Genomic DNA, 17189 nt, shown 5'->3' with positions numbered 1-17189 from the left:
CTGCACTACCTTAGAATAGTTACTTAAACTCTCTAGTCCATAGTTTCCCCGTTTATTAACGGAGGTCAAAACAGTACCTGCCTTGCCCTGACCAGGTGGTTCAGTTGGTTGGAACACCGTCCTGCACACCAAAGGATTGCGGGTTCGATTCCCAGTCAGGGCACATACCTAGGCTGTGGGTTCAGTTCCCCATCAGGACATGTACTGGAAACAACCGATCAATATTTCTTCTCACTTAGATGTTTCTCATTCTCTCTCCCTTCCTCTCTCTCTAAAATCAATGAGAACGTATCCTCAGAGGAAGATTAAAAAAAACAAACAAACCTGTCTCATTGAGCTGTTGTGAGATTAAATGAGCTGATACACATCAAGCACTTAGGGCATGTAATAGGTGCTCAATAAATTTTAGGTGGTGCTGTTTTACTACCTTATGGGGTTGTTGTGAGAACTACTTGAATTAACATATGAGTACCTAGTACATGCTCACAGGGGAGACCAGATCTGAGCGGCAACAGGCCATCCCTACCACAAATCCCACAGTGCCCCAGACAGTGCGGCGCGTGTGGAGCCTTCTCCCAGCCAAAGCCCGCCGTTCCACTACAGGGCTGCCCGGGGAGGTTTGAGATACAGCCACGAATTCTTCGACCATTCTCCCTTCAGAAGGTGGAGATTCATTCTCTTCACCGTGGAATGTGAGCTCGACTTTATGGAGTGCTCCTAACGGGAAGAATATGGTACAAGTCATGGTGGGTGACTACGGAGTTTAGGTCACAAGGGACATGGCTCCTTCCCCCTGGCTTTCTGCTGGAATATTTACTCCGGGTGAAACCTGATGCTGTATCTTGCAGACCTTGGAGAAGCCCGTGAAGAGACTGCATGGCAAGGACGTGGGGCTTCCTGCCAGGAACCTCTACCGGCTTGCCGGTGCGCCCTCGTGGAGGTGTCTGGTCTTGCCTTCGGGTGCTGCAGCCCTGCTGACGTCATGAGACTATGCCAGGATGCCCAGCTCGGTCACTTCCTAACTCCTGACCCACAGAAACGGAGATAACAAACACTCAATGTTGTTTTTAGGCACCATGTTGGGGTAATTCATTGGGTAGAAATAGGCAACAGGAGGGAATTTCTCTGACAGGCTTGTTTTCTCGCTGAGCCAGCCCCAGATTTCTGGGACAAGTTGTCTCAGCTCTTGGGTCCCTGAGCTTACAGAGGGTGTCAGGTGGGTCATTTAAGCTGCTCACAAATTTTCCAAATCTCAGTCCTTCCAGGCATGTGAAGAATGCTTCCCCTTCACTCACTTGAAGTGTCATGTGGACATGTGACTCAATTTGGCCAATGAGCAGATGTTACATGTGGGTGAAATCATTGAAGAATGACTGTGGGTTTTCTTCTTTTTTTCCCCTCAGCCAGAGTCCTGACCAACCAACTATAATAACAGAAGTTAAAAAAATAAGTTTGTTGTTTTCAGCCACTGAGAAATGGGAACTGTCTGTTACAGCAGCATAACCCAGCCCACACTGACTCATGCAGGCGTCTTTCTTGACCCCTCACCCCTGCCAGACTAAGAAGGCCCCACCTTCACATCCAAATCTATTGTTTTCTTTCTGTGAGTCTGTCTCCCCTCTCCAGTCCAGAGGGCCTCCCTCCTCCCTCCCATTTTTAAGAACCTCAGGTGCAGAAGATTAAATAAAGCATAATTGTCATATTTAAAAATAGCCAGCACTTAGATAGCTCTTGCCATGTACTATTCTAAATTCTTTATGAATTTTACATTATTTAATCATTGGTACAACTCTGTAATATCAGGACTCTTGTTATCCCATTTTATGGATGAAGCGGCTGAAGCACAGAAAAGTTACCTAATTTGCCAGAGGCCTCCCAATAATTAAGTGACAGAGCTTTATGATTAATGAATTCATTCAAACTCAAGCTGTCTGACCTCATTGGTACTCTTAGCCATCTGGTTCACACTAAAAGCAATGTTAGTATTTATTTCTTAAACACTTGCTCCATTTTGCCCTTACCGATTATTCTCTTTTCCTCCCCTGTCTCGTGTCTATTGTATATCATTTTGTTTGCAGATGTTCTTACACATTATGTATTTTTGTTTGAGATGTAAGAATTTCACATTTATGTCAATGGTATTGGGTTGTAGGCCTCACTCTGTTTCTTACTTTTACACTCAGATTCATTTTTTAAAATATTTTTTTACTTTTCAATTATAGTTGACATACAATATTACATTAGTCTCAGATATACAACATGGTGAATAGACATTAACATAATTTACGAAGTGATCCCCCCATAAGCCTACTACCCGCCCAATGCACGTAGTTAATGCAATATTACTGACTATATTCCCTATGTTGCTTTTTACATCCCCATGACCATTGTGTAAATACCAATTTGTACTTCTAAATCCTTCCTCTTTTCACCCATTCCCCCGGTCCTCCCCCAATCTGGCAACCAGCAAAATGTTCTCTGTTATCTATGAGTTTGTTTCTGTTGTTTGTTTGTTTTGTTAGATTCCACAGGTAAGTGAAATCATATGACATTTGTCTTTCTCTGCCTCACTTGTTTCACTCAGCATAACGCCCTCCAGGTGCATTCCTGTTGTTGCAGGTAACAAGGCTTCATTCTTTTTTACGGCTGAGTAAATTCCATTTCTTCCTTATCTGTTCATCAGATCCATTCTTGTCGTGGTCTGCACAGCCTGGCCTGCTGTCCCCAGGGCTGCAGAACCCTGGCCCCGCGTGCCCCGGGCACCGCCTCTTCCCCCGGACGGACAGCGGGCTGCCTTGGACGGCCCACCACCGCCACCGTAAACAACGCTGAGAAGAACATCCTTGCCCCTGGGGGGCGAGAGTGACACCTTCTTCAGCCTCTTCATCAAAAAGAGGGAAATTGTCAGGCCATGAAAACTGCAGTTACTTAACCTAACTAAGTTTTACCAAACTGCACTTCAGCGCGGCTGCTCATTAGAGAAATAAAACCAGTTCTGCTTCTTGATTCTTTGTGCCGCACACCTGGACCTGAAGCTTTGGCGCTTAGAAGTTGAGGATTTTACAGTCTTTGTTTTCCCACCTTTGTTTTCCCTCCCACTCTGACAGCTCCTTAGGTCACTGCATTAGTTACTATTATGAAGGGCTAATTCTGGGAAAGGCAGGCAGGGCAGCAGGAAGCTAAGGATGAAACTTTCTCAGGTGGGAGAGAAGCTAAAATTTTATTCGGGTGCGCGCGCCCCCTTGTGGTCTAACCATCCCATTACACAACCGCACAATCATTAACTGCCCCTAATTTATTCACACCTAAATTCAGATGATATTAATTAGGCACCATCTATGTGCTAGAGCAGCGATATCCAATTGGAATATATATATATGCAAGCCCCACATGTAATTTTAAACTTTCCGTTAGCCACGTTAAAAATGTACAAAAAAAAAGCCCTTGGCAGGGTAGTTCAATTGGTTAGAGCATCATCATGATGTGCCAAGGTTACGGATGTGATCTCAGGTCAGGGGGCATACAAAAATCAACGATAAATAATAAATGCACGCAACAATAAATGCATCAATGAGTGAAAACATGTTCATGGTCTCTTCCTCTCTCTCATATCAATAAATAAAAAGTGTAAAAAGAAAGAGATAACATTAATAATAATGATATATTGTATTAACAGAGCCAAAATATTATCATTTCAATGTACAACCAACATAAAAATTATTGAGGCATATTACTTTTTTAACTAAGCCTTCAGAATGTTCTCAGGACAGCACACCTCAACTCAGACACTAAATTTGTATTAAAAATACTTGATCTTTGTTTAGATTTTATAACATTTACAGTTGAAGTAGATTCACGTGTTCGAGTTGTTCCAAACTTGTTTAAAGATTTCCCATTAGCTGAATTGAGGATCCCTTTTCTAAAATCTAAGTTAAAATTAATTACAATTAAATAAAGTTTAAAATTCCACTTCGCAGTCACAAGACATTTCAAGTGATCGATAGCCACATGCGACCGTGGCTTGCATACTGGACAGTGCAAACGTGGGTTCACAGAAGTCGCCCTGGAATAAGGTAGGTATATTATTACCTCCATTTTACAAAGGAGGAAACTGCGGCTCAGAAACAGAAACTGACTTTTTTCACTCAACAAGTGTCTATTGAACACATATTGTGTGTCAGGTTCCTTCTGAGGGGTTGGGGACATAATTGTGAACAAGATACTCACAGTTCCTTATTGGATGATATGACAGACCAGAAAAAATAAGAATTCTAGCCCTGACTGGTGTGGCTCAGTTCATTAGGAGTCATCCCTCAAAGCAAAAGGTTGCCAGTTCAATTCCTGGTCAGGGCACACGTCTCGGTTGTGGGTTTTTACAAGAGGCAACCGATCAATGTTTCTCTCTCACGTCAATGTTTCTCTCCCTCTCTTTCTAACAATAAATAAATAAAATCATTTTAAAAATAAGGATTATAAAAATGATTAGTGTTACGATAAAAACCAACAAGGATGAGTTAGAGTTCATGGCAAACTATAGCCCCCAAGCTAAGAATGGCTTTTATGTTTCTAAATGGTTGGAACAAGTCCGAAGAATATTTTGTGACGTGTTAAAATTATTTGAGATTCACACGTCAGTATCATTTCCATGTTGTTTGTGGTTTTCCTGCTCCTACCTTGGAGGAGTTGATATTGAAGTGAAAAAAGAGTTAGGAGGTATTTAGGAAAATCTGAGTATGGTTCAATAGATTAAACCAATTTTACACACCGTGAGTGTAAATTTGACTCTTCTACGTCGTCAACCGCACATGAGTGGAATCTTACAGATGCGTCTCTTCTTGATCGGCTTAGTTCACTCACCGTAATGGCCCCAAGGTCCAGCCATTTAGTAGCATGTGTCAGAATTTCCTCCCGTTTTAAGACTGAATGATATCCCATTGCGTAGATACACCACTTTTGTTTGACCTGTTCCTTCGCCGATAGATACTTGGACTCGCTCCAGCGCCCGGCACATGGAGGCAGCTCCACTGACCTTTGGTGAACACGGTGGGAGCAGAGACTGTTTGCCTCACAATACATTGCAGAGCCTAGAATAGCGCTTGGCACAGAGGAGGTGCTCAGCAAAGTCCTGCCTGCCTTCTGCTCCCAGGCCTCTCTACCCCGCCCGAACCTCGGGGGCGGGGCCGCTGGGGCCCCTCTGTGACGTCACAAAGGCCCTGCCATGCCTCTGGCCTTGGCCTTTGGGCTGCTCGCCATCCTGGGCGCCCGCGGAGGCTGGGGCTGTCTGCAGTGCGACCCCTCGGTGCCGGCGGCCCTGAGGCAGCTGCGCTTGGCCATCATCCCCGGCCAATTCCGTCTCGGGCAGCATGGGGCCCGCGCTCAGTCCCTGCTGCTGGGCATGGAGGGATCTTTCTTCCGCAACTATGCGCTGAACGCGTTTGTGGGGCAAGTGGGTGCGTGCTTCGAAGGGGAGGGTGCCTAGCACTGTGGAGAAAGGGACAGGGGCGTCCAAGGCAGGGGAGGATGGAGAGGGAGACACTTTGGGGACCATGCCCCCTGGAGGGGGAGGTTTGGACGAAGATGGGGGAGAAGTCACTCGGCTCTCTCAGGGACCCAATGGCGTTTCCTCCCCTGTCGTCCCCAGAGACAGATCACCTGGACCATGTGGCATCCTTTATCAAGAATGAAATTAATAAGTTAAAGGCTAAGTCTCTGAGAGGTAGGAACTAATCGGGAAAGCCTTTTCCCAGGCCCCTTCTCCCTCCCTCTTCCCCTGTCCACCCCCCTTCCTCTTGATCTAAACCGTGAAGCAAACGCGGGCCCATAGCCTTTACTGTGTGTCGGGTCCGGCTGGTTCTAAATGCTTTCCTTACAAGCCTACTACAGCTTATCTAGGTGGGCAAGGTCTTTCAGCCAGGGGGAGCCTGAGGTTCGGACACTCCCAAAGCCACACAGCTAGGGAAAGAGATGAGGATTTGAACCTGGGACATCCCTCCCCGCTCAGACAGTGTATCCCTAACCACCACCCAGCACGCGCGCGGCAGGAGGGGGAGGGTACCGTTCCTGGAGTTAGTCATTGGAGATTGGCCTGGTCTTTATGACAGTCCCTCAGCAGAGGGCAGTAGAGGGCCCTGTGGACTTGGGGGAGTTGGGAAGCAAGGTCTAAGCCCTGCAAGCCTTGCCCCACCTTGAGGAATGGAGCAGGGAGGAAGACAGTATGAAAGAACCCACCAATTTTTAAAAAGATATAAAGTGTGTGTGTGTGTGTGTGTGTGCACGCGCGCGCATGCACCATGACAGTTAATGACACTTCAACCCTCATTTCAACATTACATTCTTCAGTGGGTGATCTCCAAAGAAGGAAGAACATTCCAGTTTTCTTTCAATCCTTGCTCTGCTCTGGCGTCACACAGTGTTTTCCATTGTCTTTTCTGACACTGACATTTTGGAAGAGCCTAGGTCAGTCGTTTTGAGACTGTTATTATATTATTGGGGGTTGGTTACGCCAACCTAGAGAACCAAGAGGCTGACCTCAGGTACTCAGCCAACAGCCCCTCCGGAGGCCAAGCAGCTCCCCGTGCCCAAGGCCCCACCGTGAGTCTCCCCGTGAGCGTAGACTGTGCGAGCGGCCCCCGCTCCCAGGGGGAGAAGGACACCCTTCCAGGCCGGATACTCCAAGGACTCAGAGGTTCCCCACCAGGAGCTGGGCAGGAGCCAAACCCTTTTGGGGGACGGGGGGAATGTGCAAGGTTTGGAGAGCCCAGGCCTGCTGAGCTAACCCTTTACCGCACTAAGTAAAGCGGACAAATACCACGGAGAAAAAAGAAAGCAGGGGCCGGGGGATAAGCCGCACTGTGAGTAGGGGTGGGGGCTGCCGTTTGAGGCAGGACGGCCAAGAAGGATGACGCCGAAGAGTCAGCCTGTGATGAAAGACAGGCGGACGCGGAAGCAGCCGAGCGAGGGCCTGGGCTCGAGGGCTGCAGGCCGCGCTGCGCGGTGCCTGAGCGGGTCGCCTTTGGCGTATTCGCAGAAGCTCAGGGAGGCCAGGGAGGCTGGAGAGGAAAGAGTGAGCCGGGGAGATGGGGAAGATGGGGTCCGAGAGGGAAAAGGAAGGGAAGGCTGGGTCCCGTAGCACCTTCTAGGCCACGGTAAGGACTTTCGGCTTCTCTTCTGGCTCACCTGGGAGGGAGGGCTCTGAGCTGAAGCGCGATGTGAGTGAGCCGACCAAGGTTTTGCTAGGACCCCCCTGGATGTGGAGAACAGATTTCAGCATGACCAGGGGGCAGGAAGGCTGGAGATCAGGGAGGAGATGCAGTGATGGCCCCGGGCAAGAGGCGATGATGGCTGGAACCGCGGTGGTCACAGTGGAGGGGGTGAGAAAGGATGGGATGTCTGGAGCTGTCTTACATATTGAACAGACGGGACCTGCTGACGTGCATGTTGACAACTTGCACGTGGGATGGGAGAAAACGGGTCAAAGGCAGCACCAAGGACCTTGGCCTAAGCAAGTGGAACCGTGGCACCTGCACCTACTAAGATGAAGACCGCGGGTGGGAGCAGGTTTGGAGGAGAATATTGAGGTTCACTTTTGAACTTATTGAGCTTAAGATGCCTATAGACATCCAGGAGGACCTGCTGAGTGGAGCGTTGGGAATGTACACCTGGACTTCGATGTGCGGGCTCGGCTAGTGGTATAAACTTGGGAGGCATTGGTGTAGATGGAAGAGCAGTGTCCACAGAAATATGATGGGAGGCACAAATAGGAATCACATACATAATTTTTAATTTTCTAGTAGCCCCAATTTTATTTATTTTTCAAAAGATTTTTCTTATTTATTTGTATTGAGAGGGGAAAGGAGGGAGAAAAGAAGAGAAACAATGATGTGTGAGAAAGATATCGATCAGTTGCCTCTCACACACCCCCAACTGGGGATATGGCTCACAACCCAGGCATGTGCCCTGACTGGGAATCGAACCAGCGACCTCTCAGTTCACAGGCCGGGACTCAATCCACTGAGCCATGCCAACCAGGGCTAGTATCCCCATTTTAAAAAAAGGTAGACAGAGGCAGGTGAAATTAATTTTAATATATTTTATTTAAACCTATACCCAAAACATTACCATTTCAACATGCACTCCACAGAAAATGACTTATTGTGCCCTGGCTGATGTGGCTCAGTGAATTGAGTGCCTGCCTGCGAACCAAAGAGTTACCGGTTCAATTCCCAGTCAGGGCACATGCCTGGGTTGCATGCCAGGTTCCCAGTAGGGGGCATGTGAGAGGTAACCACACATTGATATTTCTTTCCCTCTCTTTCTCCCTCCCTTCCCCTCTGTCTAAAAATAAATAAAATCTTTTTTAAAAAGAAAATGATTTATTATAATATTTTACAATTATTGTTTTTCATACCATGTCTTTGAAATCCAACATACGTTTTACATGAACTGTGTATCTCAGTTCAGACTAGCCCCTGTCAAGGGCTCAGTAGCCAGGTGTGGCTACTGGCTGGCATATTGGACAATGCAGGTCCAGGTAATTACTGTATAAAGCCATGAGCCTGGATGAAATCTGAAGGAGTGAGTGTAGACAACAAAGAGGAGCAGAGAGCAAATCAGGTGGGAGGAAAGGAGAGGTGACTAAGCCCACCCTTCTAGCGCTTCCCAAATGAGGAAACTGAGGCCAAGGGAAGGGGGTTTAACTTGGGGCCCTGCAGCGAATCAGAAGGTAAATGCAAGCCTTCCCAAGCCGCAGATCTGCCGGATATGTGGCCTTGGTGACTCCTGGTGAATGAAAAGGAGTTCCCTCGTCCCTCCTCTTTGAAGCTGCAGATGGGGTGCTGAGTGTCTCACAAGGGTCCCTTTCTCTCCTCAGATGAGCCTCTGCTGGAAGAGCTGGTGACTCTTAGGCAGAGGGTGGTCAAGAGACTCAAGAGAGCTCTGAGTTCGTATGAACTGAAAGGTGCGGCGTCTCTCTCGACACCAAGAGCCCTCCTCATGGCCACTCCAGCCCCCTCTCTCACGTCTTCTCCCAAACTCCTTCCTTCCCTCCCCGCTGGCTCAGCTCTCTCTGCCCCTCCGCGTATCCCTTACTAGTCTTTCCCAGACTCCTTCCTCCCTCCCTCTCCTGGTCCCTTCCCATTAGATTCTCAAATTGCTCTCCCACCTTAACTCACCTCAGCTCTTTTCTCTTGCAGCCTGCAACCGCAAAACTTGCCGTGAGTCCTGCCCTTATTGTCTGTTCCCCCTTTCCCCCATCTCCCACAAACCCAGCCCCACTATCACACCTGCTCCGCTAGCGGGGCCCCGCTCCAAAGCTCTAGGACCTAGGGATATCGGATTTTGGGGGGCTTATGAAAATTGCAACCTGCGGAAAAGTCCTTTGGGGAGAATGTGAGGCAGGATAGGAGAGCCTATGTCCTAGTTAAACAAACAAACACATTTCAGTGTTTTAACAAAAGAAACATTTATTTCTCTCCCACCCAAAATCCATTGAGAGTTGAGTAATTCTTCCAACTGGTGAGTCGGGGATCCAGGCTGCACCCGTATTGTAGCTTCTAAGCAAACGTCAGAAGGGAGAAAAAATAGGGAATTCTGTATGGACTTCTGTCGCCAAGCCTGGGAAGGGGCTTTGCATCCCTCTGCCCACTTTCCATTGGGCAGAACTCAGTCACATGGTTGCAACCTTCTGCAAAGGGGCCTGGGAAATGTAGTCTTCCTGAGCGGTAGGAAGTGGAAGAGATGGATCAGTGAGCATCCAGCCAGTCTCTGCCACAGGTGGCTGCAAAATAGGAATAGAGACGTGAAAGCATTCTTTGGTAGACATTTAATTAAACATGGGTTTAATTTTAATTAATTAAATGTTTCCAAATAATGTTGGGTTAACTGGACAGCTGCAACTTAGTTCAACTCTTCAATCAACTTATATATTGTATAAATATATAAAAATTATCTTTAATGTGAATCATCAGTGCATTTTGCTCAGCTTGCTCTGCTGCATGTGCGACCTCCAAATTCGGGAGGGCCAAGGGACTCCGTACCCGCTTCCCCGTCCGCCTTCCTGCCCCTTGCCGGTCCTCTGATAGCTGCCCCCATCCCACTTCTCCCTCTCCCCTGTCCAGACTTGCTAAAAGGAGAGGTCTTAGACTGTTTACACTGCCAGAGGATCAGTCCCAAGTGCATAAAAAAGAAGGACTGTTTCGGTAAGCTCCTGTGGGTCCGGGAAGACATGGGACGGGTACACGAGAGACCAAGGCAGCCATGTCCCGGTGGATACGGGTTTTGAGGCCTCCCGCGTGCCGCCTTGAATCCTGCCCTGGACACTTCTTACACTGTGGCCCGGCAGGTGCGGCCACATTCTGAAATCCACTGCTGCTACATGGGAAGCCTCCTCTGCAACTTTGCAATGCATCTAATGCCCGAATGGCAGGCTTTTCTTTTTAGCCCTACCTGGGGAGTCTGGAAGGATGTGCTGAATTTATTCATTCATTCAGAGATTTAAAAAACACATCTCCTTAGAGCAGAGAAAATAGTACAATGAACCCCCATGTATATATCAAGATTGGATAGTCACGCTGGACCTTTTCATGTGCTGTTCTCTCTGTCACATTGTTACGCCAACAATGTCACTTCAACAAAGTCTGGCCGTTGACCACCTCGGAGAGGGCTCCCTGATCACACTCTCTAAAGTAGCACTTTCTATCGAACTGTCTTGAGTCCTCCCATTTGATTCAGTTACTCTATTTTATTGTTTGCCACAGTGTTTTAAAGACTTTATTATTTTATTTTTTGACAGAAGGGAAGGGAGGGAGAAAGAGAAGGAAAGAAACATCAATGTGTGGTTGCCTCTCATGCACCCGCTACTGGGGACCTGGCCCAGAGCCCAGGCATGTGCCCTGACTGGGGATCAAACCAGCGACCCTTTGGTTCACAGGCCAGCGCTCAGTCCACGGAGCCACGGCAGCCGGGGCTGCCTCAGTGTTTTAGAAGAAATCAAGCATCATGAGATTTCACTCATTAATAGTGTCTACCTCTATAAATAAGGACATTTTCTACATAACCACACTCAGCAAACCTAACAACAACTCTTCAATATCAAATAATTCCAAGTCCCTTTCCAACTTCCCTATTGTCCCCAGAATACCTTTCTCATCGATTCATGGAAACAGAGTCCAATGAAAGGACTTCTCATATCATTCAGTGGTTACATCTTTTTCTCTTCTTATTTTTTTAATTATCTAACTCCCCCTCCCCCACCATTATGCTGAACAATTGAAAAGAAGGAATTTGTGGATTTGCTCCCGTAGCGTGGTGTTTAACTACAACAAATAGTTTGAGCGCTCTGTAATGCCCCCCACTGAGGATCAGCAGAACGGGAGGCAAATGCCTCACAGAACCCACATTTTGGTGGAGTGAAGGGTTAGATTAGGCTTCTCAACCTTTTGCTACTGACGTGGGGCTAGGTAATTCTTTGCTACAAGGCTGTCCTTTGCATTGCGGCTCCCCTATCCTCTACCTCCTCTTCCCACTAGACACCAGTAGTACACCCCCCTCCATGCGCACACACACACGCACGCACACATGCACGCACACACGCACACACGCACACACACACAAGTCATGACACTCGTTTCCAGTCTCCAGACATTTCCAAATATCCCTTGGAGGACAAAATTATCCCTAGCTGAGTACCACTGTGAGGTGATAATTATACATAAACAGATATAGGGACTAATTCCAGATGGCAGTAGGGCTCTTAATGAAAACGAAACAGAGAGAAAGTCCCTGGGAGGGAGAGGGGCAGTGCTACTTTAGAGCGTGCAGGTGGGGGGACGTCTCTCAAGCAGTGACCTAAAGGAAACGTGGGGTTGAGGAACCGTGGGAAAGTCTGAGGGAACAGCAGATGCAAAGATCCAAAGTAGTTGAGCGACAAGAAGGGAGTTAGTGTGGCCATTGCCAAGTGAATAAAGAGGAGGGCAGTAAGGTAGCTAGCCACGTGGTGACCAGATCGTGCAGGGCTCAAGGACCATAGTGAGGACTTGGGCTTTTATTCTGAATGAGAGAAGAGCCGCGGGAGGACTCTGAGCAGAAGAGGGACAGGAGTGGACTTAGGTGTTAACTGGCGCCCCTGGCGGCCACGTGGGGAACTGCAGGGAGGAGAAGCCAGACCGCTTGAGAGGAGAGAGGAGGACGCTGCTGGGCCAGGTCAGGGGCCAGGTAGTACAGATTCTGGATATATTTTTAAGTTCGAGCCTAGAGGCTTTGCGAACAGAATGAGAGAGCTCGAGCAAGGGAGCTGGCTGAAGGTGCAGAATGGGACTCCCAAGGCCACGTTCAGGAGCCAGCTAAGACGCAGGATGACTTTCTTATAAGATTGCCAGCATTTTGCGTTCCCCTCTCGTGTTCTCTAGCTGACGAACGAGCCAAGTCCTCCTCCCACCCTCACCCTCAGTGAGACGCATTTAGCGCTGGGCCCTTCGCTGACACTGTGAGGTGCTGAGGGAGGACAAGGGTGGGTTCACAGTGGTAACCCGAGCACCTAGAACGGTCTCTGGGGCACAGAATTTGAGGAATGGGTGAATGGAGAAGGGGAGCCTAGGACAGGGCGAGGGCCCCGCGGTGTGAAGGGACCCTGGTCGCTGAGCGAGCGGTGGGTGAGGTCAAGGCCGAGGAAGGGTGGTAACAAGGTCCGCGCTGTCTCCACCCACCGGCCCAGTTGACAGGCAGCCCCGAGTGGCCCTGCAGTACGACAAAGAGAGTACAAGCCCGTGGAGCCAGGCCCTGCCCGGCATCGTGGTTTCCTTGTTTCTGGCTGTCTTCGTCTTTGGGGTCATCCTGGCTTCGTGAGTCATCCCTGCAGTCTCCTGAGGCCCCCAAAGGCCTCCACTAAGCCCCTCAAAGATGGCACTGCCCTGGATAGGTCACTGTGTCTTTGGGAGTCTCCTGCCCAGTCACTTTATATCTCTGTCTCAGTCTCCCTGTCTATCTCTCTCTTTTTTTCCCTGTCTCTCCTTCCCCCTCTCCATCTCTCGCTCATCTGGGTCTCTCTGTTTCTCACTCATATCTTCCCTCCCCACTCCCATCACCCCTGGACCACATTACGTCTTTCCTCAGTCCTCAGCACTTTCGCTTTTGTGGATCTCTTCTTCCATGAAAAAAACAAAAAACAAAAAAACCCAAACACCTAAACTAAAAATTATATTTTGCAGAAGTGCTGGTTTGAAGACAAATATATTCCAAGCTGGACTTATTATTATATTATTATTGCTCATTGTTACATTATTGTCTTCTGCTTTTAAAAGTTTTTAAAAGTATTTAAAATGAAAACATTCCCATAGGCCCCAAGCACGGACCTGCAGTGCCCCGGGGAGGAGTGGCCCTCGCCGAGCTCTCTCGGCCTTGGGGCACCTCCCTGCCCGTCCGCTTGCCCTTACGATGCCCTCTCCAGTCATTCTCGGCCTCTCCCACCTGCCCCTCCCCCTCCTTTGTCTAACGCCTCGGTTTCTTCTTATGCAATTTTAGACAGTCCCAGCGCCTCCCTCTGGGGTGGGGGTGAGCGTTAAATCAGTACTTAGCGCAACAAATGTCAGCTCTAGTGTGAGCTCGTCTGGTGCATCCCCTTCTCTCCGCCTCTGAAACTCTCTCCATCTCTCTGCCTCTTCCACTGGGCTCTCTCCTCCCCTCCACTGCCCCAGTCCCAAATCTGCCACTTCCTCCTTTCCCTCCCCTGCCCCCACGTTGAATCTGTGTCTCTCAGTTTCTTTCTGCCTCTCTCTCAATGTCCCTCCCGGTCTCTGGGTCTGTTCCTGACTCCCACCCCACGTGGCCCACACACTCTCTGTCAGCCTCGCTCTGCTGCTTTATATCTGTCTCATGTTGCCACCTCCTTGTCTCCCGTCTTCCCTCTCTTTTCCCAGCACCTTTCCACACAGCTCTCTCCCCTTTCCCATGTTTGAACCTCTCTCCTTGTCTTCAATGGGTCTTCATCTCTATCTTCCCCTCCCCCATCTCTGGGATTCCCTTTCTGTCTTGAATTCTGTTACTCTTTTCCTCAGCCTCTTGCCCAAGTTCTGTCCCATCTCTCGGTTTCTCTTACAGAACTCTTTCCTCACCCTCTCCCCACAGTCTCCCTGTGTCTTAATATCTTGTTGCTGCAGTAACAAATGACCACAAATGGCTTAAGGCAACAAATTTATTCTCTTAGAATTCTGGAGGTCAGAAGTCCAAAATCAAGGGATTGGCAGGGTTGGTTCCTTCTGGAAGTTCTGAGAGAGAATCCATTCCATACCAGCCTCTACCTTCTGGTGGCGGCTGGCATCCTTGGTGTTCCTGGGCTTGTGGCTTCCCTCTAATCTCTGCCTCAGTCTTAACATGGACTGTCCTCTCTCTCTCTCTCTCTTTCTCTCTCTCTCTCTCTCTCTCTCACTCTATCACCAGCCTTGAACGTAGGCTCCAGCCTAAATCCAGAATGACCTTATTTGACCTTAACTTAATTACATCTGCAAAGACTGTATTTCCCAGTAAGGCCACCTGCACAGATACTAGAGGTTAAGGTTTGGATATATCTTTTGGAAAACACAGTTCCACCTACTACACCTGCTCCTCTCTTTTCCTCATTTCTCTCTCTTTTTGTCTTTCTCTTCTTTGTGAGCCTCTCTTGCTGTGTCTGTGTCTCTCCGAGTCCGTCTTCCGCTCTGCATCCACATTTTACCCTTACTCCCAGTCCCAATGTTTCACTCCCTCCTCATGAGCCAACACTGATTGGCTGAGAATGCTGGAAATCTGCCCAGACACCCATGATGTCACTGACTAAACCAAATAAGACTGATGATTGGAAGGAAGTTTGGGCGGGGTGGGAGGGTGTCGGTTGACCTAGAGGGGCCTGAAGATCTCTTTCTAACCTCCAGGCTTTTTCTCTCTGCCCAGGGCTATTATTTACAGGCAAAACCGGAAACTCCTGCTGCAGTAGGGCGGTGCTTTGGGAGTTGTAAGGGGAAAGGAAAAGAAGTTAAATAAAGTCTGTGACGAATTTCTCGATGTCTCCATCAGTTACTGGAGGACACCCCCCACAAAGGTCCAGCTCTAGACGCCCAACTTTCAAGAGGACTGGACAACCCGTCAGTGAGGGCCTGAAAGGACAACCATTCCTATGTCGTGGGGAACGCACCCAAAATAAGATGACTCCCCAGGGAGACCGTAAAGGACAGGTGGGCAGAGGGACGGCAGTGGTCAGTGGGGAGAAGACAGGGTTCCCTCCCTATCTGAACTCTTCAATGTTCACCTTCTGTGTTCCTGAAAAGACTCGGATACGTCTTTTGCTCTCTGACCTCTTGCTACTCGCTAACCCAACGCAGAAAGCAAATAGATTTGAATCACGTGGCGTCCTTCTGTTTTGGAACCTGCTAGGGGATCTGTTGCTGTCTCCCTCGGGATTTGGATAATGCAGGATGTTTGGTGGGAGGGACGGGGGTTGGTAAGAAAGGAAGAATTTAGCTGGAGATTCAGTGCTTAGCACACTGCTTGGCTGAAAGCAAGCACTCAGTAAATATTTGTTGAATAAATGAGGAGGGGAGTGGGGAGTGCAGAGAGCCTACAAAGACGGTATTGATCCCTCCACGAAAGGGCTTTAAATGCCGGGAAAGGAGCTTGGTGGATTTTCCCAGGGTCTGAAATTGAAACCTCAAATATGTTATGGGTCCAGGTAAGTAAAGTGAACAACTTCAGGTCTCATTCGTGGAAAGTGGAAAATACTCAGTTCCACCCTATAGTGAAATAGGTGATATAACAGCCCTAGTGTTTTTCAGATCTTCAGATTTTTCAATAGACCCCAAAAATCCGGTTGTTCAAATATGAAATCTCTCCATTAAAATAGTGTGGGCAACTAATTTTTTTCAAATACTGAAGACCAACTCAAGACACGTTTTGCTACCATTCTAAGGTGACAGGGAAGTATCTAGGGCTGGGTGTTGCTTACATACTTTATTTTAGAGATTAGCCACGGACGTTCTAAGTGTTGAGGGGTCCCACTGGACCCCCTAATTAACTACCTATCCCAGAAACCTCTGCCTCCTGCAGTGAGTCCGTTAAACACTACATCCCAGACTAGTTAAAGGTAGAAGGTGTGCACAGCAAAGTTGGACTTCGACTGGCCAAACCCTTGACGTCCTTGACGTTCTTGTTCCAGCCACACGATGCTTAGAGTTTTGTCACCTGAGCGGTAAAGCGCTTTGAGTGGAGAAGTTTTCTTTCTCTTGCATTTTAGTTTTCGATTACAGTTTACATTCGACATTATTTCGTATTGGTTTCACGGGTACAGCGCACTCTAATTCATGAACCTCACAAAGTGTTCCTCCCTGTCCCCCGACATTTCCAGCGTCTACCTGGGACCATGCGTCGTCATTACAGCGGGAATGCAGAGGTTTGAAGCCGTAGCGAAGAGGCTCAAAGCCCTTAAATAGACCGCGCTCGAAAGGAGAGGATTCTGGGAACGGTAGTTTCCGGCCTCTGGTTTCTCCCCGGTTTACCCCTCCTCGTCCTCCCCGCCCCCCTCACCCACCTGTCGCCCGCGACCCGGGCCTGTTCTATACCCTGGAGTCCACGGACGCTAGTCGCCTAGGCAACGTCGCTCCGGGCGCGCATGACGTCACCGCTAGCGGCGAACGGCCAGGGGCGGGGCTCCTGCAGAGGGATCAGAGATGCTGGGCTTCACACTCGCTTAAACTGGTGGCCACGCCGAAGCTCACTCCCGCTTGGGTAGCAGTGTTTTGGGTATTAAAATATCTTCACGCTACTGGTCCCGTCATTACCTTAACTTCTTGGGAACTTCCTGGGAGCAATGCACTAAACGGGTAATTAAGTTGTGCATTAATTATAGTGCGATGAGAACTCCCAGAGAGCACAGGGTATGGAGCGGGAGAGACAGACCGTCACCAAATAATTACAAGACAACAATTATTATGATATCAGTGCTAGGATTCTGGGACGTTCCTGTGGGAACCCAGGGAGGGAGCAGCCAACTCTAGCTGGGGAGGGTGGGAAGAAGAGAAAGTTTCGTACAGGAACGGCTGTAAGAGCGTCTTGCTATATTAGGAGGACCACTTGGTAAAGTATATGATTGTCTAACCATTAGCCTGTACACCTGAAATGCATACAGTATATTGAATGTGAACTGTAGTTGAAAAATAAAGTTTAAAGAA

The 17189-nt window shown here is 48.5% G+C and overlaps 1 protein-coding gene across 1 annotated transcript; it reads left to right on the top strand.

The window, feature by feature from the left end:
* Positions 1-5218: 5218 nt before the first annotated feature.
* IZUMO2 (IZUMO family member 2) lies at positions 5219-14962 on the top strand. Its single transcript, XM_054588784.1, has 7 exons — positions 5219-5450; positions 5642-5716; positions 8870-8956; positions 9192-9212; positions 10116-10196; positions 12710-12836; positions 14920-14962. Exons 1-7 carry the CDS (start codon positions 5219-5221, stop codon positions 14960-14962), a joined length of 666 nt encoding a protein of 221 aa, XP_054444759.1.
* The last annotated feature ends 2227 nt before the right edge of the window (positions 14963-17189 follow it).

Source organism: Pteronotus mesoamericanus, unplaced genomic scaffold (assembly GCF_021234165.1).
Source record: "Pteronotus mesoamericanus isolate MK-2021 breed Mesoamerican mustached bat unplaced genomic scaffold, CSHL_Meso_final scaffold_137, whole genome shotgun sequence".
In the NCBI taxonomy this organism is placed as follows: domain Eukaryota; kingdom Metazoa; phylum Chordata; class Mammalia; order Chiroptera; family Mormoopidae; genus Pteronotus; species Pteronotus mesoamericanus.
Note: the sequence above shows the minus strand (reverse complement) of the source record. Positions and strands in the feature narration are given on the sequence as shown.